The 23,477-nt window shown below is 46.5% G+C and overlaps 1 protein-coding gene across 31 annotated transcripts in view; it reads right to left on the reverse strand.

The window, feature by feature from the left end:
* Positions 1-23,477, reverse strand: part of ANKRD6 (ankyrin repeat domain 6) — a 205,147-nt gene that overhangs the window by 11,002 nt on the left and 170,668 nt on the right. For 9 of the 31 annotated variants that reach the window (XM_045391236.2, XM_065543732.1, XM_065543731.1 and 6 more), the window contains 7 exons: positions 20,305-20,403; positions 17,027-17,125; positions 10,748-10,846; positions 9,244-9,342; positions 6,477-6,575; positions 5,104-5,181; positions 1,137-1,241 (listed from right to left, as the gene is read on the reverse strand). In XM_045391236.2, coding sequence (XP_045247171.2) covers positions 1,137-1,241; positions 5,104-5,181; positions 6,477-6,575; positions 9,244-9,342; positions 10,748-10,846; positions 17,027-17,125; positions 20,305-20,403 — 678 coding nt within the window. The remainder of the gene's footprint in view (positions 1-1,136; positions 1,242-5,103; positions 5,182-6,476; positions 6,576-9,243; positions 9,343-10,747; positions 10,847-17,026; positions 17,126-20,304; positions 20,404-23,477) is intronic. The other 22 variants (XM_065543734.1, XM_065543729.1, XM_074037481.1 and 19 more) reach the window with 9 other exon arrangements.

Below are 23,477 nucleotides of genomic sequence, written 5' to 3' on the forward strand. Positions count from 1 at the left end.
AAATATATTCCCGGGTCTAATTCGATGCTGTAGAACACCAGGAACCTACCCGACACAAAACACCTCAACATTCGAGATTTTTGATCGTTTACATTTCAACAAAACATAACTCACTCATTCTTTGACCTTGGATGCCGCCCCCCACCCACCACCTCCAACCCCACCAACAAAATTCATGGCAAAGAGTAAGAATCCTTTGAAATGAAAAAATATCATATTTCTGGTCCTTGTGAGAATGTTCACAACTGAATATGTACAATTCACACCTAGGAAGTTAATCAGAGTTGCAATGCCTTAACCCTGGAAACTGATGAGAGGATTCTGAAATAGCAGATAGAAGAGCAAGTACTTGGTGATAACATTTTCTGTGCCAAAAGCTGTCTCTATATCCCAGGCTTCTTCCTCCTGATTGAACTCAAAGGCATGGTTCATTCCAGGGCTACAAGGCACAAGGGCACCTAGCTGAGGTGGAGGTGTGGGGCAAGAGGAGTTGAAATCAGCTCAGGCTCTGCTCACCATGCGTGCCCTGTGCACGGTGGGTCTGCCTGGGGGGCATATTTTCCAATTCATATAAGGGAGCCATATAGGCTAGCATAGCCTTGGTCTCTTCCCTAAATGGAAGTGGCCTATACCAGTGGCTCTCAAATGTTAGTCCACATGAGAGTGCCCTGGAGGGCTTGTTCCAACACAGATTGCTGGGCCCCACCCGAGTTTCTGATCCCGTGGGTTTGAGGTGAGGCCCAAGAATTATCATTTCTAATAAGGCCCCAGGTGACACACTGGACACCACATTTTGAGAGCCACTGTCCTACACAATCTGGACACAGTGTTAGAGAAGTAGTACTGCCCACAGGGCGTGGGCAAAGGCCACAGATACCTGCGCTGGTAAGTGTGCCCCCAATGCATACTGGATGGGTAATGGGCAGCGCACACGGAGGCACATGGCCTGAAACCTTGGGGAATGGAGGATGTGAAGCCAAAGAGAAAAAGACTGGCAACAGTTTGAAGAGCTCCAGCAAGGAGGAGAGGCAGAGAGGGCCTGGCAGCCACCAGGTGAACCTGGCTGAAGCAGGGAGATAGTTTCCCACCCTCTGAGCACAGGCGGATGTGGGGACGGCGGGAGGACTGCCCCCCACCTTGCTTTGGGCCACCTCATCTCTTGGCACAGACTGGGCTCTCCTCTCTTCCTTGAGCCTCTCTCTCTTTTTCCTCAGGCTTCGCCCACGACTGAAGCGCAAGACCTGAAGGAGGCAAACGGCATTGTTACAACCACTGGTGTGCGCAGCATCCATGTGAGAGAATTCTCCTTGGACCGGGGCTCTGACCTAACGGAATTTACAGCCTAGAGGGTGAGAGCAGGTGCGCACATCAAGCAAGCACCTCTGACCACCTACCAACTTCCTAGGTCTTGTCCTGGGCACTACAGGGACGCGGAGACAGGTAGGATATTATCCCTGACCTCAAGAAGCTCAAAGTCTATGATGCTAATATCTATAGACAGTGATGCCGGGCCGGGACTGCCAATCCACGCACAGAGGCTGTGCTCCAGGGAGTGCCATGCACATAAACTAGGATATGGATGGCGTCTCCTGGAGTTGTGAGACGCAGCAGAGCAGCCCCGTGCGAGGCACAGCCTCACTCTCCATCTTGGTACACTGGACCTGAGCTAGCCCAGATGTTCCCTTGGCCAAACTGTGTCCAAGTCACATCAATTTGATTCAAACTATTATTAAGGTGTATCTATGAGCCATAGTACCAACCACGGGACAGGGATCTCTTCCCCAAAAAGAAGCATTTACTCTGCCTCTTATAGTGCAGAGTGACAGAATGGACACAAGAAAACGTCTGTGGGTCAGAACAGATCTCAGTTTGAAGCCAGTAGCCGCTGGCTGTAGGGTCTTTGGGCAAGTGATTTGATCTGTCTGCACTCTGTCTTCTCAAATGTAACAATGGGTCAGGCGCAGTGGCTCACGCCTATAAGCCCAACACTCTGGGAAGCACAGGTGGGAGGATTGCTCGAGGAGAGGAGTTTAAGACCAGCCTGGCAGACAAAGCGAGAACTCATCTTTATTTTTATTATTATTATTTTTTGAGACAGAGTCTTGCTCTGTCGCCCAGGCTGGAATGCAGTGGCGTGATCTCGGCTCACTGCAAGCTCCGCCTCCTGGGTTCACACCATTCTCCTGCCTCGGCCTCCCGAGTAGCTGGGACTACAGACGCCTGCCACCACGTCTGGTTAATTTTATTTTGTATTTTTAGTAGAGATGGGGTTTCACCGTGTTAGCCAGGATGGTCTCAATCTCCTGACCTCATGATCTGCCTGTCTCAGCCTCCCAAAGTGCTGGGATTACAGGCGTGAGCCACCGCGCCCGGCCTCGTATTTTTAAAAAAGAAAAAGAAAGAAAAACGAGGAGTCATTGGGATTCACCAAGAAAAAAACGTTGGCTGGCACACAGTGGACTGTCAGTCACTGTCAGGTGCTTCCCTCCCTGCCTTCAGGTGGCTTAACTGGCAGAGGGTATTTAACAGAGTACAGATCTTTGAGTTGATGGAAACCTTCAGTCTCTGGTCCATAATAGTTAAAAATATAAAAGAGTCCTTAGACCAAGAAGTCCAAGAACCACTTCCCCAAGTCATTTCTAAAGCTAAATTCAGATTCACCAGGAAATCAAGTATGATGAAAGAAAGTGACTATACCCATCGCTCACCTGATGTACGGACTCTTAATACAGCACCAGAATCAGCCTAAAATTCACTTTCAGAGCATTTGTAAACCACACCAATCAAAATGACAAGTGACACTCAGAGGTCACCCAAACTCAAAATTATAATCAGCAAAATTCCCTCCATTCACCACATTATTAGTCAGTGAAAATAACTTTGCATGACTTCCAGCCTTTCTCAGGAAACCAGACCATCTACTAAATGGGATGTCATTAATTTTTTCCAGTCCACAGAAATGAGGGAATATTGACTGTGAAGTCTCCAAAAGTAGTATCCTATAGCTGGGTGCAGTGGCTCATGCCTGTAATCTCAGCACTTTGGGAGGCCAAGGTGGGTGGATCACCTGAGCTCAGGAGTTCGAGACCAGCCTGGCCAACATGGTGAAACCCCGTCTCTACTAAAAATATAAAAATCAGCTGGGTGTGGTGGCACATGCCTGTAATCCCAGCTACTCAGGAGGTTGAGACAGGAGAATCACTTGAACCCCAGAGACGGAGGTTGCAGTGAGCCGAGATTGCACCACTGCACTCCAGCCTGAGTGACATAGCAAGACTCTGTCTCAAATAAATAAATAAATAGTACCCTCTTAGTACTGCTGTGGCCCATTTAAAATCCATGTCCGTCTATGGGCCTAAGGCAAGGGGATTTCTCTTTTCAGGCAAAGCAAACACTAATGCTATTTCTGTAACCACAGATCAAGAGAACAGTATGCATAACATCTTATGCCTAAAGTTCCTTGTTTGTGTTGAGAATAAGGCTCAGCATATACAATTATGCATTAAAAAAACTTTCATAGCATGTCATCCAATTTATTTGTTATTCGATGTAAGCATGGAGAAACTTGCTTAAGTCTTTTTTTAAGTGGAAACAAAAAAGAACTGCACAGGGAAATGGTCCACGGTAAGGCTCTTTTCCCTGTAAGTGAAGATCCTTGGGCTCTGGAAGACAAATGACAGGTGGATTAAAGATCCGTCAATCCTTCTATGCCTAGGGAACCCTCCAGCCCCATAAGACTTGATCTTTGTATGGCTGAGGGTGGGGCTGGCTGTCCATTAAATTACCACATACTGAAATTGCCAGAGAAATGTGATGAGTTCTGACGTTTATACAGCACTTCATACTTTTAGATCCATGAGAGACTAGCATTTTTCTATCAGGATTCATGGATGTGATTCCACTTACGATAAAAGCTGCTAGACGTGAAACCCCGCAGCTTTTCCTACTGACTTCCTTTTGTCAGGAGCTCTGCGGCCTTTCAGAGACCACTGAGAAGGACCAGCTCCACGCACAAGAGGGTGATCAATTTTGCAAAAGATACAAATCTTAACCATTTCCAGAAACTACTAGTTATATTAGGCATGTTTTAAGAACTTAGATGAAATAAAGGCCATCCCAAACCCTGGGCTGGTATTGGGTTATTTTGCAGCAGGGTAGTGTTCAAAATCTTCCTTTGACTCCCTGAAGACTTCATCTTCTTCTTGCAGAATAAGATGGAAAGCCAATCAGTGTTTTCTATAATGTAATACAGAATAGTGCCAATCTGGAAACAACCTAAATGTCCATCATTAAGGAAATGGCTTAATAAAATATTAATAGCAACAAAAAGAATATTATGCCTCCATTATAATGAATAATTATGAAGACTGCAGAACATTGTTTTATAATAGGATAAAAGGAAGAAATACAAAAGGGTATATACATTGTAAGCACAATTATAAAACAATTATGTGTCTGTTTCATCTATTTTGTGGATGAAACAAAAACAGTTGTTTCAGGGGGCTAGAATTATGAATAGCTTGTAAATTATTATTAAATTTCTTTATTGTTACTTAGATAATGTCAACATCAACTAAAGTATCAGCCACCATTTAAAAAGAATTAAATGATGGTCAAAATAACATTATTCAGTAAAAGAGGAAAGAAAACTAGACTGTACTTAACTGTCTCTGGCAGGCGACTGTCTGCCCAGAATGGTCCCCTCCCTCCTGCCTTTCTCTGGGGAAGCCCCTTCTTAAAGTCCCTGTCCCACTTCTTCAGGGATGGGCATTTGGCCTAAACTCTGCAATCATGGCCCTCTCCTGCAATGTCTTACACTGGAACTTCTTCCTCGGCTGAGTATTTGGGAAGTTATGACCCAGGCGGCTGGCTGAGACAATGATCCAGCCACAGGGAGAAGACGAGGCGGCCCAGGCGTGAAGAGCTGGACTTGAAGCCTTTGACTCCCGTCATCCTGGGCCCCATCGATGCCTACACCTCCAGTGCCTGGTTACATTCCCTATGTAAGTTCGTTTGAAGTGGCTTCAGTAGATTGCAACCAGGAGTCCCAACAACTTTGTAGCCCCACATAATCAGTACCATGGAAAGGGCAGTAAATCCTACCTGGGGAGCTTTAGTAAGGAGAAGAGCAACTTCCGGGTTATTGTGGCATCGGGCAGTCTCCAGCGGAGTCTGGCCTGCCTGAGGAGAGGCAGAGTAGGACAGGTGAGAAAGGGCTGCTGATCCCGCACGCACACCGCCCAGCTGGCACACCTCTGGCCAGGAGCAGGCAGTTCCATGCCCAGTCACACCCAGCACCTACGTGGCAAAACATGGCCACCTATGTGATGTGGCCCTGGTCACCAGCCTCAGACCCTCCAGTGAGGGAGGTGGGTCACACGGGAGGACACACTAAGTAAAATATATGACACCAGAGGGCAAGGGAAGACCGAGGGGGCAAGAAGTGCTTTAGGAGGCCAAGGCCTGGGCACCACCCACCAAGGAGTGCCTCCCGGAAAAGAGGGGAGGGAAGGGAGCACTCAGGGAGCATCCGGGGGAACGTTTCTGTTAGGCAAACACCACAGAGGATCTGAGGCCCAGCCCAGTGATGAATCTCCCCTGGAAAACAGTGGGAAGACACCGGAGGGGCAGATCAGGGCTGGCCACAGAGATTCAGGAAGTGGAATATGAAAAGCAGTTACGAGTTATGGCCACAATGTAGGTTCTCAGGAGATGAAGCCAAAACCCAAGAGTTGATAGCAAAAGAAGATATTCAAGGCATCACGGAAGAGGTAACTGTGCCCCCAGTACTGGTTGTAGAGCTATGAGAGGGCAGGAGGAGGAAGACAGGAGCTAGATACAGGAGCCAAGCAAGCTGAAGAGCCTTGTGCCAGCTTCAGCAGTTCCAGACCACACCCCTCAAAAAAACCTCCACACAGCAGCTGTTGCACCCTCCAGGCCCTGCTGAACCATTCGGAAGGACAGAGACCTCAGGGCAGCCTCGAAGAAGAAAGCACATCTGAGCTGGTGCCTGCTCTAGGATCTGCAGGACACACAGTGAGCGGGGAGGGGGAAAGGGAAACAGTGAGGTCAGGCAAAGTGGAAGAGAAAGGAGTTGCTTTAGAATTTTGAAGCTGATTAACCTGAGGGTCATGTGGCCATTTTTCTGAGCACCACATGCATTTATAGCCTGGAACTCACTTCGTAACATCCACTTGTCAGTTTACCTGAACATCCCTGAGTTCTTTTTCATGCCAGGTGGTGCTCACTGCAGTTAGGCAACTAAAAGCAGGCCCCAAGGCTTGTCAATTCCTGGGACTGCTCAGAGCCCGGGTCCCCTTCAAGTCCACCCCAATGGCCCCAGGGGCTGTGGTTCCAGGAGAGATCCCCCCTCTTCCAGAGTGTGCTGGGCTGGGGGTCTGCAGGGGTTTAGTACACATCCCAATCTGGAAAGGGGTGGGAACCACTTTAGATAGCAGTGTTGCAACTCAACTTACATTGTTAACAATGGTCGTATCTGCTCCGGCTTCCAGTAAGATTTTGGCCACCTTCTTGTGATTTAGGGCAGCAGCAATGTGAAGTGCTGTGTCTCCAGCCTGGAATTGATTAGAAGGCCTGCTAAACCTCATCTGCTCATGGCCTACAGCCCCCAGCTTTTCATTACCTGGCCTAAGTGTGGCTCTTCAAAGTCAAACTGAGATTTGCCTGAGACTGAAATGGGGCCCTTTGTTAAAGCGTTATGAGGCTCTACTCAAAGAGATCTTGGAACTAAGTGACCTCGGCACCAATATCACCTTTATTTCTGAGTGGGGACACCTGAAATCACACAGCAGGATTAAATGCAGGGGCAAAGGAATGCTGGCCTGGGGTTGTTAAGAATGATGGGACCGAAGCCTCACAAAGACAGGAGGACAGGCCTGGGGCAGGCAGGCTAGTCATTCCACTTTTGACCCTGTTCCTTTACCCAGGGAGGTCAGAGGTCAGAAAACTGCTTGATGTCCGAGTGCCGGATTGAGCAGGAGAAGCTGTGAAGACAGCTACTTCTGCAAGCACTGGAGAGGTGACAGGTCGGCCTGCAGCTACAGCGGGAAGATCTGAAGGGGTCACTGGGACTCAATCCATCTGCAGGCTAGGATATAGCTTTGTGCGGGTGGAAACACCAAGAACCAGTGTTCACTCAAGACCAACTGTTTTCTTCATCTTATAGATAGCCTATAAATAAATGTTCACATTATCTTTATACAAGAAATATGCTTTCACAAAATCAACTATGAAAGGAGGATAAAGACAACTGTAGCTTAGTGGGCCAATTCCAAATGCAAATGCTGTCATTTCCAAACACAATGATATAAATAAACCAGACAAATATAGGAGAAGTGAAACAATTCATTCTTTCTCCTATCAGGTGATCAGGCAAAGCGCCTGATACTTTTTTCCTGGGTAGCATGAAAATTCAGCCATCTTTGTGAGGGGTGGGAAAATTTTTATTTCATTTCTGAGTCACTTAGCTGTGCGTATTGAAGGGAAGCTCTGCACAGTGCTTTTCCCTTGGCTGAATATTGGAATAAGCTTCAGAGCGTTAAAAAATGCTGATGTTTGGGTCCCACTCCCAGATATTCTGAATTCATTGGTCTGCCATGTGGGCTGGGCAGGGGGACTTTTTAAAGCTCTCAGGTGCCGTGACATGCTGCCGAGGTTGAAAGGCACTGGTTGGTTGGGGCTATGCAGGGTCATCTGATGACCTAGCACCCCACTGGGGAGGCTGTGGAATGACAGACTTAGCTACTTGATTAGGTCAGTGGTTCTCAATCCTGGCTGTACACTGAGACAGAGAGCTTTTTAAAAATACCATTGCCTGGACCTAATCCCCAAAGGTTCTGGCTCTTTCAAATGGGGTGGGATCCAGGAATAGTATTTTTAATTCCCCTGTTGAGTCTCATATGCAGCCGGGGTCAGAAACCACTGTTACATGGTATGTTTAATCTATACCACAATCTAATTTTTTTTTTAGTTCAGATTTATGCACTCCAACAAAGAAAAGCCAAACAACATACCCACAGGTATCAATAAATACCAAGACAATCTATTTTTCAAATCCAATGACTGCTGGAAATTGTGCACATTTCCAAGGAAGACGATAATATTCACAGCTTTATTTCAAAACATGGCACTCTCTACAGATTATGTGCCCAATTTTATGGAAATGAAAGACTATCAGCTCAAGTGTAAGTAAGTGGCAGTGCAAGGAACAGAACTCAGGGAGTCCTAAGACTTCTAATTCCTATGCTTGCTTGGTGGTTTTTTTTCTTTTTTTTCCTTTAAAGAGACGGGGTCTTTCTGTTGCCCAGACTGGTGTGCAGTGGCAAGATCATGGCTTACCACAGCTTCAAACTCCTGGGCTCAAACGAGCCTCCCGCCTCAGCCTCCTGAGTAGCTGGGACTACAGGCACATGCCACTCTGCCTAATTTTTATTTTTTAAATTAATTAACTTATTATTTATTTGTTTTGAGACAGAGTCTTGCTCTGTTGCCCAGGTTGTAGTACAATGGCATGATCTTGGCTCACTGCAACCTCTGCTTCCTGGGTTCAGGTAATTCTCCTGCCTCAGTTTCCTGAGTAGCTGGGATTACAGGTGCACACCACCACGCCCGGCTAATTTTTGTATTTTTGGTAGAGACAGGGTTTCACCATGTTGGCCAGGCCAGTCTTAAACTCCTGAGCTCGAAGTGATCTGCCCACCTTGGCCTCTCAAAGTGCTGGGATTACAGGCATGAGCTACCATGGCTGGCCACATTTTTTAAAATTTTTTTTGTAGAGACAGGGTCTTGCTATGTTGCCTAGGCTGGTCTTGAACTCCTAGCCTCAAGTGATCCTCCTGCCTCGGCTTCCCAAAGTACTGGGATGTGAGCCACTGCACCCGGCCTCCCTTGCTTCCTTACTAAATCACATTCTTTCTTGTGGGTTTTCTTTTTAAAATTATATTATAAAACAAAGCCTGCCCCAGGATCTCCAGAAAATGTTCAATATGCAAATGTGGTGATATGCACAGGAATTATAAGGGCACACTTTCTCTAGGAGGCCAGATAAGCCAGGGCCACTAGAACTCAGTGGGACACCCATGCAAAGCCCATTGCTGGCTGAGTCCCAGACAGGTGACATGGCAGCACTTCCCAGCAGCCTCTGCTCCCGTCTGCACTAACACACCTGTCCAGTAGCCTTGTGGGAAGGGTGCTGGCAGCCATGAAGAGGATACATGCACTGACCTGGTTCTTTTCATGGACAGAACAGAAAGCACTGAGGAGGAGCCTAATGATGGACAAGTGATTATAGCGCGCAGCAACGTGCAAACAGGTGTCTCCTGCCTGCGGACAAAAATCAAACTCTAAGCACAATCTGAGCAGTTACAAAACAAAATAGAGACAAGTAGAAAGAAAACGCTATTTAAAAGCTGGCAGACTGTCATATGCTCTTTAGGGGATCATAAGCAGCTCTTTTAACAGACACTCCATCCCAAGGCTCGCCGTCCTTTGCTGCTATGGGCAGCCCCGCCCCCGTTCTGCCTGTGCAGAACCACCACGTGGTCACGGAATCACTGCTTTCATGTTTATGAAACTAGACATCTGCTCCCCATGAGACCTTCGCAAGAGCTAAGGGAGGCTTTGCTTACCCAGTGCTTGAGGAGGATCCAGGGACCCTACTCCCTACAACCCAAAAGGTCGGTAGCACACTGACTTAAGACGAACAGCCCCTCCCAGCACAGATCCCTCACAGATGAAAGGACAGGGCAGCAGGGGTTTGTCAAATCTTAAGATCACATGTGCCCCCTGAAGTTCAAGGAGTATCCCACTTCAGTTGGACCCCAATATCCTATATGGAGCTACGTAGTAGGGGAGTTGATAAGGAAGCAATCGCTGGGAGCAAAAAAAGGGTATGAAGAAAAACTCAGGGGCAGGATGCTCAGTAAGCACAACAGGCAGAACCCTGTTTCCAGAAAGACAAAGAACTAGAGACACAAAGCTGCCTGCAGTGTTCTCTTGCCGTTTCCATTCTAGCTCTGTCTGGAGAACGCTGGCCACTCGGCATACTTTTCTCCCCTGCATTAAGACGGAACCAAGCTCAAAGCTGAGGTTCAGAGCATTAGATGAGTCTACCCCAAACAGGGAGACCCTCAGCTGAGGACACTTTAGAAAGAAGCCTCAGATTTATTTATTTATTTATTTATTTATTTATTTATTTATTTAGCCAACGTGGCTAAGGCAGGGGATTTATAAAGGAAATACAGCTTCTTTGTGAAGAAGCGATACCCATGTGACCCTTCCAGTCAGCTCATCCCAAGGACGCCTTGGTAATCAATAGGACCTGCTCACTGTAGATTCTGGGCATGGGGCATCAGAGGACCTCCCCTGTAAATGGCACCAGCTCATCTTTGCTGATAATAGTACAACACTCTATGTGGGTAGAGACGTTCTTAAAACATTAACTGGTTTCCTAGTCTGTAATTGGCCAGACACGTGCTGTAAGAAATGATAAACCAAAGATGAGGCATGAAGGGAAAAGGATGGGAGAAAAGCAGTATTTCCAAGTCTTTTGATTCCTCCTCTCATGTGCCCGAATGACCCCTTAGAAAATTGCCCAAAAAAAGAACACTTTAGAGATAGTCCCCAAATACTTTTTACATTTTAATTTCTAGATGTTAAGGTTCAAGTATGCTCATGAAGTTATTTTCTGAAGTGACACAAGAAAGAGAATCTGGTTTTGTTCACCCACATTATTTTTGAGGTCAGCGCGGGACCCGGCCAGCAGGAGGACGCGCGTGCTCTGGGAGTGGCTGTTCTGGCAGGCCAGGTGCAGAGCCGTGTTCCCCGCCTTGGAGAGAGGCAGAGAGAGGGAGGACATATTAGCAACACACTTCCATGCTTTGCAGAGGGGCAGTACTTATTTGGGGGAAAAGACAACACTCACATTCTCTGCCTCTTGCCCGATGGTTTCGGTGGGGATGCTTCAGAGGTAAGAACATTTAATTTGGAGTCCAAACAGGCAGAAGAGTCCTATTTGTCATAAAACCTTGGTTCCAAGTCCTGGCTCTGCCACTTACTAGTTAAAAGCCAGTCTCTTCAAATGCTCAAATCCCTTACCTGGGAAATGGAGCATGACCCACATCCTAAAACTATGGGGACTGACTCAGAGTGTCTAGGAAGGCGTTTTCTTAACATGCAATGCTGGAAACATGCACAGCACTCAATTCCTGTCAGATGACTTCCTGCCCCACACGAGAAATAGCTGTGGTTATAATCCCTGCCAATGGTAGGCTAAGAAAGGTAAAACTAGCCACTTCCTGGAAGGGCAGGCTAACGCAACTGATATTTAACTTGTAAGCCTTTTTCAAGTCACCCATTCTTGTCTTTTTCTTGAAACATCAAAATTTTAACTACGGACAGCAGGCCCCACCTTTCAGGCAGTACAGTTGCATCTATCACTTAGGACACAGATTGAGACCCTCTTGCTTTTTGGGTCCCTCTTGTTTTTGAGAGCCTCAACACACCACATCACAATGACAACCAAGGGTCAGAATAAGGTCCACAGCAATACTGCAGGAAAAAATTGCAGGACATGAACAGAACTTTTGAGCCTATGGGAGTAAGGCATCTGAGGCTGATAGTCCCTGGAAAAGTAACAAGAAAACAAGGCTGTGTGACAGGTGACATTGTGTCATCCAAGAGCTTGCAAGCACTCAAGAGGTTAAACACAGAAGCTCTGTGTTGGTTCTGCTGAGCTTAAGTGCTGGGTCAGGCTTGCAGGCACGTGGGCTCAGAGCATCACACTGCCTGCTCATTGCTTCTCCCTCACCCAGTTCACTCCCCCCTGCATCTCACAGTACTGGCTGTCGATACTCCAGGATGTTAGATTCCTGATCTTTTAAAAAGAGAAATGAGTTAAAAAAAAGAAAAATAGAGGAATACTGGATACGGCCAGTTACTTATCCCTCTTCTCTTTACCTTAGCTCCAACCAGCCTGGGTGGACCTTTTGTCTCACTTTTACCTCCAGGCACAGGGAGGATTACAGGCCTGAGGTTCTAGCAGGCTCCCTGGTTCTCAACCTTGACTGCACAATAGAATCACCTGGGGAAGCTTTCAAACCAGCCCTGTGCACAGCCACAGCCATTCTAGAGACTCTGATATACGTGGCCTTGGGGGTGGGTGTCCAGCATCCCCATTTTAGTACTTAAAGTCCCACATTCTGGGAAACCCTTTAGCCCAGGGCAAACTGGGACAGTCTGTCAGCCCAGGACTGGTCTTCAGGGTTTTGAGTTTTTTTTCTTTTTTGTTTGTTTACAGTTCCCCAAGAGGATCTAACATGCAGCCAGGTGGAGAACCACTGCTAGCTGAGTTCTTAGCAACAAGGGGTCTGCCCAGGTTTTAAAAACCCTACTCTCAAGTTGTCTGCAAGTTATGGGCTTCATGGCAACCATTAAATACGTGCTGAATAAATGAGTGAAATGAAAGAAATCTGAGGCCTCTAGAAATAGATCATACCAAAGCTTACATTGCCAATAAGGAAATATCAATGATGTGGAAAAATATTTGCATCAAGAAAATTAAAAACCATAGGTTTGGATAAACAAATTGTGGTAGATCCACACAATGGAATACTCCTCAGCAATAAAGAGGCGTGAACCATTCCTCCATGTAATGACACGGAGGAATCTCAAAAACATTACGCTGAGTTTAAGAAGCCAAACACAGAAGGCCGCATACTGTATGATTCCATTTATATGACCTTTGTGAAAAAGCAAAACAGATCCGTGGTTGCCCGGGGCTGGGAGAGGGTGACTGGGGGCCTGCCACCAGAGGGCGCAAAGGAACTTTCTGGGGCAATGGAAGCATTCTATATGTTATGGTGGTGATGATACAACTGTGTACATTTGTCAAAACTCATAGAACAGCATGACTTCATACCTATATGTCAAAACCTGACATTAGAAAATGTGACCTAGGGTAGATACCTATGTAGTAGGTGTTTTTCCCCACCCTGAGTAGTGGGTACTGATTTCCCAGACAGGAGTTGCTATATTTGTTGAATAAGAAGGATCTTTCTACAAGCTACGGCTAGTACAAAATGTCCCTCCCTCTGGGACACATGAGTTTCCTGACCTGTCCTTCTGAAGCCATTTTATCTACACAGAAAGAATTTGCGGGTCAGGTGCAGTGGTTCACGCCTGTAATCCATTACCTTGGAAGGCCGAGGTGTGTGGATCACGAGTTCAAGAGATCAAGACCATCCTGGCCAAGATGGTGAAACCTCATCTCTATTAAAAATACAAAAATTAGCTGGGCATGGTGGTGCATGCCTGCAGTCTCAGCTACTTGGGAGGCTGAGGCAGGGGAATAGCTTGAACTCAGGAGGCAGAGGCTGCAGTGAGCTGAGATCGCACTCCAGCTTGGCAACAGAACGAGACTGTTAAAAAAAAACAAAACCAAAAAACATGATTACAGGCTGGGATCAGTGGCTCACTCCTGTAATCCTATCACTTTGGGAGGCCAAGGTGAGTGGATCACCTGAGGTCAGGATTTCAAAACCAGTCTGGCCAACATGGTGAAAACTTGTCTCTACTAAAAATACAAAAATTAGCTGAGCATGACGGCAGGTGCCTGTAATCCCAGCTACTCGGGAGGTTAAGGCAGGAGAATCGCTTGAACCCGGGAGGTGGAGGTTGCAGTGAGCCGAGATAGAGCCATTGCACTCCAGCCTCCAGCCTGGGTGACAAAAGTGAAACTCTTGTCTCAAAAAAAAAAAAAAAAAAAAGAAAAAAGAAAAGAAAAAAAGTGATTACACACTATCAACTCCTGTTCCAGACCACGTGCATTTTGAAGAAATGGGCAGCCACCCACCTCCTGAGCAGTGAGCGAGGCACTACCGGCGATATTACTGTACGTAGCTTGCTGCTCTCCCTCAAGCTCTTGATCCATGAAGGAACCATGAAAAACATGAACCAGGAAACAACAGCACAAAGCTGCATGCGGTGCCAAGGGAGAGCTGCAGGAGCAGCCCAGCAGGTCTTCGGGGAGGGAGGGGGCCTGGGGCCAGGTTGGAGGTCTAAAGGCAGGAATGAGAAGCCGGCCAAGGAGTCCCACTCTGAGGGCACAGGAGGCGCTCTAGGGGAAAGGAGCCAGGAGGAGCTCCAGAGGTGGGCTGGGAGAGGCTTATAGACAGTTTCGGGCAGGAGCTTTATGGGAAGGTCGCTGAGCAGAGGAAGACCAGGATGAAAGGAGGGACTAGACTTGAACCTGCCAATCTGCTTGAGGCTTCTGAAATGATCCAGGGAATGCTTAAGAATGAGCATGGAAAGAAGAACAGGCGTGAGACTTGAAGATGTCTTAAGATGTGATGAGGGACTGGAGAGGGGAGACGGATGAAAATGAGGAAGGCATGGCTTGCTTAACTATGCTCTCTAATAAACCAACGGAAAGGTAGTGAGAGCCAGGAGATTTCACCGGAGGGCAAAGCCACTGAGGTGGGTTCTCTTGCTCCCACAGAGATTATATTCACAAAGGAGTTTCAGGCTATCATTTCTATTTCCTGCAGCATGCAAGGTCTGGAGAAGTCACTTCATTGACGGGGTATATTTCTATAGGTTGATTTGCCTGGCATTGCTGTTGAAGATCTTGTATGTAGATGTGTGTGTGTCATAAACTAGAGATACTATGGTTTCAGATTTGACTTGACCATGAAATTGTGTGTGTGTATAATGTGTGTACATATATACACACACACACACACACACATATATATATAGTGTGTATGTGTGTGTATTAGGGAGGGTACTTACTGCTGCCCATGGTCCCCAGGCTACTGCCACCCAGAACCCCATTCTAGCTCACCTGATTCATTATCCCACCACTATTAGCTGAAGGGGCCACCCTGTGATGTGGCAGTGTATTCTGGGAAATTCTCAGGCCCCTTTAAACCCCTGCTACAGACCCAACCTGGCCATCCAGAGCTCTTCCTCTGCTCAGCGACTTTCCCATAAAGCTCCTGCCCGAAACTGTCTATAAGCCTCTCCCAGCCCATCTCTGGAGCTCCTCCTGGCTCCTTTTCCCTAGAGCGCCTTTTATGACCCTTCTTACCTCAACTGCAAATATCTCCAGAGTACTGACAATGCTTATTTTTGAAATAAAATATATCTCTTGGTACGGGCACGGTGGCTCATGCCTGTAATCCCAGCACTTTGGGAGGCCAAGGCAAGCCGATCATGAGGTCAGGAGTTCGAGACCAGCCTGGCCAACGTGGTGAAACCCTGTCTCTACTAAAAATACAAAAATTAGCTGGGCGTGGTGACACATGCCTATAATCCCAGCTACTCAAGAGGCTGAGGCAGGAGAATCACTTGAACTCAGGCTCAGGAAGCGGAGGTTGCAATAAGCCGAGACTGAGCCATTGCACTCCAGCCTGGGTGACAGAGTGAGATTTTTGTCTCAAAAACAAAAACAAAAACAAAAAAGAAAGAAAAAGTCTCTTCTCCCAATTGTAAGAGAAATAATAGGTTCATTTTGGAAAATTTGGGAAAGGAACAAAAATAAAAATCAATCTTAGCCTCAATTCCCAGAGACAACCACTGTTAATATTCTGATGATATCCTTCTGTGCTTAAATTTTTAAATCCACAAATTTATATTAAGCACTGGGACATGTACTATATATGATCTTATATCTCTTTGTCATGTTCTTTAACAATGGAAAGCATTATCTTCAAAACTATGATTTTAATATTAATTATATTCCACTGTATGAATGAACCACAATTCTAAGTCTCCCTCCCCATATTTAAAAAATATAACTACTACTATCATGAACATCTTTGTCGGTAAAATTTTACTGGTTTTATTGCTTTTTATTTTCCATATTTCATTTCAATAGCAGGTTTTATTACCTTTTTAGGATGGAGTCCAAGAAGGGTAGGTATCGAGTAAAAAGGACCTTTTTTTTTTTTTTTTTGAGACAGAGTCTCACTCTGTCACCCAAACTGGAGTACAGTGGCACGATCTCAGCTCACTGCAACCTCCACCTACCAGGTTCAAGTGATTCTTGTGTCTCAGCCTCCCAAGTAGCTGGGATGACAGGCATGTACCACCACACCCAGCTAATTTTTTGTATTATTAATAGAAACGGGGTTTTACCATGTTGGCCAGGCTGGTCTTGAATGCCTGATCTCAAGTGATCCGCCTGCCTCAGCCTCCTAAAAGTTTGGGATTACAGGTATAAGCCACTGCACCTGGCCAAAAAAGGACCTCCCCCCACCCCCACCCTCCCTGCGACAGTCTCTCACTCTGTGCCCAGGCTGTAGTGCAGTGGTGCGATCTCAGCTCACTGTAACCTCCACCTCCTGGGTTCAAGAGATTCTCCTGCCTCAGCCTCCCAAGTGGCTGGGACTAGAGACATGAGCCACCATTCCCGGATAAGTGTTGTATTTTATTAGAGATGGGGTTTCACCATGTTGGCCAGGCTGGTCTCAAACTCTTGATCTCAGGTGATCCACCCAAAGTGCTGTGATTACAGGCATGAACCACCATGCTCTGCCAAAAAAGGACCATTTTTAAGGCTCCTGATTTGTTTTGGCAAATTGTCTCCCAAAGATGGCTGCTCATATCACACTTTCCAAGCAGCATCTAGGGGAGCCCACTTTACTAATTTTGAGTATTAGCATTTTAAAGTTCTTTTGCTGGTATTTTTTAATGCCAACACCATTGCTGTATTTTTTGAATATAAAAAAAATATGGGACAGTAATCGCATGTAGATTCCCAGCAGCCGTCAGGGGACTCTCACATGAGCAGGGTTTTGGTGCTGTTGGTGGGCTTGCTCCTGACCTGGAATATCAATCAGCTTCTAGCCTTTTCTGTAAATGAAACTTCTGGGTGGAATGGACCTTCAGGTTCCTCGTGCCCCTTTGGGCTCTCGCTCTTCTCACTGGAAGAAGGCTCTCACAGGGGGAGAAACCCACAGCTATCCTCACCTGTGAATAAGGCATTCTAGCACCTGCCAGGCCTCACCTTGTTCTTGGCAAGCACGTTGGCTCCTGCTTTAACAAGCAGCTTGGCTGACTGGCTGAAACCATGCCAGGATGCTTCATGCAAGGCTGTATTCCCATCCTAAGGAAGACACACAGGTGGGAAAGGCACATTACCCAAGACCTAATTCTTCTCATTATGATCAATACATCACAGTGGATTTTTACGGAACACCAGAGGGCCTTTCTCAATTGGACTTTTTCATCTGAGCCACAGACTACAGATGATGATTTGAATGGTCAGTTTCTCCATTATCCCAGAAATGATACATAATAAGAACCATTCTAGATGCACAGAAGAGAAATGAATCCATGACAAACCATGGATGATTGTTTATAAAGCATTCGGGGTTAAGTCTCTCTAGTAATCCCAGTTGAGAAAGGCTCCAGGCCCCATCCATAGCTCTCGTTTAACAGAAAGCATCATCAGGATGGCATGCCATCTATTTCTTCCCACCTCTACCACCCTTAGAGTCTGCTCTGCTCCTGGCATCAGAGAGAACCCTGCAAAGGTCAGGCAAAGGAAGAGCTCAGCTTCGTAAGATGCAGGGGCCTGATAGATTGCCCAATCTTTTTTCACTGAAACTTAATCTCACCCACCTTAATTCAAAAGCCTCAGGGCCCCAAACAAATAATGCACAGGGACTGAGGAAACAGTGATTTGGAAATAAACAAGTATCCTCAATGTGTGGCTTTGATTTTTTGAGACAGTCTCGTTCTGTCACCTAGAGTGGAGTGCAGTGGTGCGATCTCGGCTCACTGCCACCTCTGCCTCTGGAGTTCAAGTGATTCTCCTGCCTTAGCCTCCCAAGTAGCTGGAATTACAGGCATGCACCACTAAGCCTTGCTAATCTTTATATTTTCTAGTAGAGACAGGGTTTTACCATGTTGGCTAGGCTGGTCTTGAACTCCTGACCTCAAGTGATCCACTTGGCTTCCCACAGTGCTGGGATTACAGGTGTGAGCCACTGCGCCTGGCCTAATGTGTGCCTTTTACATAAAAATCATTTAATGGACATAGCTCATATTTGCTTAGCTTACTATTTTAAACAAATATCATTAAGTGCAATGAATTGAGTGGGGTGGGGGCGGGAAGGCAGGAGTTCCAGGGAGGGAGGAGCCTGGAGAGGGAAAGGTGCAGGGCAATCAGCAGGGCTCAGCGCAGGTGCATTCTCCAATTACATCCAGGCTCTGGCTTCAGCTTTAACTCCACCACATCCATGCCCCTGGAAATAGCTAAAAATAAAGGCCTAACACAGGTGACATCCACAAGGGAACGTCTAGGGTCTCAAAGGCCAGGGGATGGGGTGGTTGCTGGGAACTGTATTGGCGATGTGTGGATTGACTGGATTGGCAGTGGGACTGACTGTAGAAGGAGGAAGCCAAAGGAAAGGGGGGACGCAGGGGAAAGGGGGGATGCAGGGGGCAGGGGGCACAGGGTATGGGGCTTCTGGGTGCTGGCAATGAGTTGATTCGTGAGCTGGGTGCTCACACAGGTGTGTTCTGCTAGTGAAATTCAACAAGCTGCACACTTATTTGTCCACTTTTCTGTATGTATATTATACTTTAATGAAAAGTTATTTATTTTTTTATTTTTTTTGAGACGGAGTCTCGCTCTGTAGCCCGGGCTGGAGTGCAGTGGCCGGATCTCAGCTCACTGCAAGCTCCGCCTCCCAGGTTTACGCCATTCTCCTGCCTCAGCCTCCCGAGTAGCTGGGACTACAGGCGCCCGCCACCTCGCCCGGCTAGTTTTTTGTATTTTTTAGTAGAGATGGGGTTTCACGGTGTTCGCCAGGATGGTCTCGATCTCCTGACCTCGTGATCCACCCGTCTCGGCCTCCCAAAGTGCTGGGATTACAGGCTTGAGCCACCGCGCCCGGCTGAAAAGTTATTTTTAAAAAGTAAAGCAGAGTTGTTCCCAGCATGGCCTCTTAAAAAAAAAAAAAAAAAAATGGTAAGCAGAGGCTGAATTGCACTTAATTGTGAAGTTTTGTGTTTTAAGATTGTTTGAAAATTTAAAAACATTAGGTTAATATGTAAGAAGTCATTAGGATTCCTTAAAGAATCAATTTTGCTTTTTTTTTTTTTTTTTGAGACGGAGTTTCCCTCTTGTTGCCCAAGCTGGACTGCAATGGCGTGATCTTGGCTCACTGCAACCTCTGCCTCCTGGATTCGTTCTCCTGCCTCAGCCTCCCAATTAGCTGGGTTTACAGGTGTGCGCCACCACACCTGGCTAATTTTTTGTATTTTTAGTGGAAATGGGGTTTCACCATGTTAGCCAGGCTGTTCTCGAACTCCTGACCTCAGGTGATCTGCCTGCCTTGGCCTCCCAAAGTGCTGGGATTACAGGCGTGAGTCACTGCGCCTGGCCAATTTTGCTATCTATCTTATTTATTTATTTATTTATTTAGAGACAAGGTCTCACTCTGTCATCCAATGCAGTAACGTGATCATGGCTCACTGCAGTTTCAACTTCCTGGGCTCAGCAATCCTCCCATCTCAGCTTCCTGAGTAGCTGGGACTAAAGGTGTGCACTACCACGCCTTGCTAATATATATATATTTTTAATTTTCAAATTATTTGTGGAGATAGTGGTTATGTTGACTAGGCTGGTCTTGAAGTCCTGGCCTCAAGCAATCCTCCCACCTTAGCCTCCTAAAGTGCTGGGATTACAGCCATGAGCCACTGCGTTTGGCCCAATTGAGCTTACTTTTTTTCCTGCAATACAGTTTAAAGAAATTAACTTGCTCACTTACCTAAGAAAGTAAAGAGAAAGTCTGGGGGTACATCCCTTGCCCCCACCCCCACCCAGGCCTACACAGGTCCTTATTTCTAGATTTTTTTCTTTACCATTTAAGATTTATGTGGTTGTCACTGATGCCATAGAACAAGGAAAAACATTTTAAAAAAATACAATTGGCAGCTGGGCACAGTAGCTCATGCCAGCACTTTGGGAGGATGAGGTGGGAGGAGCGCTTGAGCCCAGAAGTTCCAGGTGAAGTGAGCTATGATCATGCCATTGCACTCCAGTCTGGGCAACAGAGTGAGACCCTCTCTCAAAAAAAAAAAAAAAAATTACAATTGGCTGGGATACTGTTTCAAAGGAATTTTGGGGCGATTTAATCATGTTAAATCATAAGTGGTAAGACAGGAATTATAATATCTTGAGGACTCAAAAGTTTCCAGAGTGGGCTCCTCCAGCTCCCTCGAGCCACTAGCTTCCCTCGCCTTGAGGAGTTAGCAAGCTCAGTGCCCACTCACCTTGTCTTGTCTGTCCAGGGCACACCCCTCGTGGATGAGTGCCGCGATGATCTCTGTGTTCCCGACCACTGTGGCCCGGTGCAAGGCGGTCTGGTCCCCCTGCAAAATGACACAAAGGCAGGAACAGCAGTCAACTCCCCTGCACCCCCTGCTTGCACTACTCACTTGACACTTGGACACAAGGGCCCCTCCCATCCCCACACAGAGCAGAGTGGTTATTCGCAGAAGGGCTTGGTTACCACAGGCAAGACGGGCTTTGTGGTCTTGTTAGTAGACAACGCATACTGGCAGAGCAGCCTGGTTCATAAACTAAGAGGGAGACCTTAAGCCAACAGCAAGAATAGCCCTCGGCCACAAAGCCAACCTCAGAATGAGGGTCAGGCTCTCTCCTGCCATCCAGGGGACATGACTATCACAGGTGTGAAGAGTGGGTGTGAGGGCAGGTGTGTGCTATGCAATTAAAGCAGCAATGCTTGCCGACTTCCCAGTTTGCAGGGGGACCACTGCCAGTTAGCAGCACTCATGATTTGATGACAGGCGAGTCATTTGTTCATTGACTTGTACTAGTCAAGAGCAATGCAGGGGTTTGCCCTATTTCATCTGAGGACTCCAGGGCCTGCAGCTATCACTGCATGTTTCTAAGAAGCCTCTTCAGAGATTTCATGACAACATCCTCACTGATTTATGCTGCACTCTGAGCCCTTTTCTCTGTGATCAGATTCCTGGGATTGCCGGCCGTTGTTCTCCTTTAGGCACCAAAGGGAACTTGACTCTTCCTAATTGCAGTTGAGTGAAGGATGAAACACTCTCAGAGGTAAGTAGGTCAAGACTGTAACAGGAGAGTTCTGAAGTCTCTAAGAGCACCCTTTATCTCTGACAGGTCCTCAGGAAGCTAAGTTGAGGTAAACCAAGCTGAGCCTGTGGTCCAGCCTTGAAAGGGAGGATGGGTGGGCAGTGAGGAAATGCTCTGGTGGAAAGCAATGAGCACGACACAAGGGGTCAGTAGGCCTGGGCTGTGCACAGCTTGCTAGAAGCCTGTCACCCTGCTGGACCTCAGGTGTGTCACCCTGGATGATCCCCAGGGTCCCTCCGTTCCCTTCTTGGATACTATGATTTGGTTGGTCAGAGTTTTGTGAAGTTTCCTGGCAGAGCACCAGAGGGGCAAAGGAAACATTCTGGGGCGTCCCTGGTGCTTGGCCCAAGAGAGGACAGAGGTCATCATAAGATAAAACAGATTTTTAAAAAGAAGGATGCACTGCTACCTATTAACAACCTTAACGAAATACTGATTTTACTTATTAAACTCCCCGGATCTATAACAAACGACAATGCACACTAAAAACATGTAATCTGTAACAAAGTTCTAAAGATAGACGGTGGTGATGGCTGCACAACAATGTGAGTGTAATTAATGCCACTGAACCGTATACGTAAATATGTTCAGATGGCAAATTTAATGCTATGTATATTTTATTGCAATAAAAAAATCCTAGTTAAAACTCAAAATTGCTTTCTTAAAATTAAAAAAGTCTCCCTTTAAAAATCCATGAGAGGATTTTTCTTTTAACTTTTCTTTTTATACTTTTTAATATTTTCCAGCTTTTTATATTTAACACAGATAACTTTTAGCATCAGGAAAAACCACCACTTACTAGAAGTCTGAGCAGAAACAATACCCCAGTAACAGGACTGTCCCTGTCACATACTCTTCCCACTGTTCATTTGCGGAAGGTAAGGAATTTCTGCAGTGAGGGGGTCAGGACACTGAGGACAGGTCACAGTCCTCAGCACTGCCACCACCGACCCTCACCCTTCAGCATCCTAAACTATTATTCCCGTTATCAGTTAGGCTCAGGCTGGTCTTCTTCTCATCCACCTTCCCAGGCCCTTTATTCAAAGAGAACCCTTGCTGTGGTTAAAAGAAGAATGTGGCCGCTGGGTCAGTGGCTGCAGGAGGTAGGCTGTGCCATTTGTGCTATCTACCTGAGACCTATTACAAATAGTTCTAGACAAGGAAACTAGTAATCATACGAGATACTGCCCAAGTCTCAACTTGTTGTTTTTGTTTTGAGACAGAGTCTTACCCTGTCGCCCAGGCTGGAGTGCAGTGGCGCCATCTTGGCTCACTGCAACCTCTGCCTCCCAGGTTCAAGCAATTCTTCTGCCTCAGCCTCCAGAGTAGCTGGGATTACAGACACTTGCCACATGCCTAATTTTTTTGTATTTTTAGTAGAGATGAGGTTTCACCATGTTGGCCAGGCTGGACTTGAACTCCTGGCCTCAAGTGATCTGCCCACCTCGGCCTCCCAGTGTTGGGATTATAGGCGTGAACCACTGTACTGTGCCTGGCCCCAAGTCTCAACTTTTTAAAATTTCCATAAGATTTCCAAGACTTCCCATTTCCCTATCAGAATGGTGATGGAGTTTCCCAAAATAGGCCTCTGGTGCGATTGATGATCACTGACCTGCTGAGAAAGACGGTGCGCTTCTTAGCAAGAACCATGCGATTGCAGCTCACGCTTTCAGGGTAGTACTGACTTGGTTAGATTTCCACTTCTTACAGGCTTTTAAATATAACCACAAACTACCTACACTCTAGTGCTCTTTGGACCAATACAAACAACCTTTTTCCAGGACAAAACTTACCACTCTGTATTTTTTATAAAGTGTGAGCAACAAGCCCTGAGCATATGAGTCATGTTAGCCACTCTTGCTGTACAAATTACTTCACGAAGGGCCTTCACGGGATGATAGGGCACAGTCTAACCTAAGCTGTGGTTTAGGTCAAATGTTTTTATCATGTTTCACAAGCTGCCCTCTAAATTATGAGTTGAGGCATCTTTGGAGCCAGAATGGCACCGAAGTATTTATTACTTGCTTTCATCATCAATCTACTCTATTTGCTGCCTTTGAGAAAATTTTCCTTTGTGAAACTCTAGCTCAATGCAAGCAATTCAATCTAACTTTCAGTTCAGACCTTAGGAGGAAATTTCCAGACTAGCAAGACTCAAGGAGATCTAATGACTTGTGTGAGGTTGCGGAGAGAACACAAATTGTACTAAGCTGCTGGCACAGGTCCTGCACACCCCTTCCTCTGGGGGACCTTTTGGCTGTCCTGCCTGTCTCCAGGCCATAGCTCCCCATCCCGCTGTCCTCTCAGACAGAGACCTCAC

This window comes from Macaca fascicularis, chromosome 4, assembly GCF_037993035.2.
Source record: "Macaca fascicularis isolate 582-1 chromosome 4, T2T-MFA8v1.1".
In the NCBI taxonomy this organism is placed as follows: domain Eukaryota; kingdom Metazoa; phylum Chordata; class Mammalia; order Primates; family Cercopithecidae; genus Macaca; species Macaca fascicularis.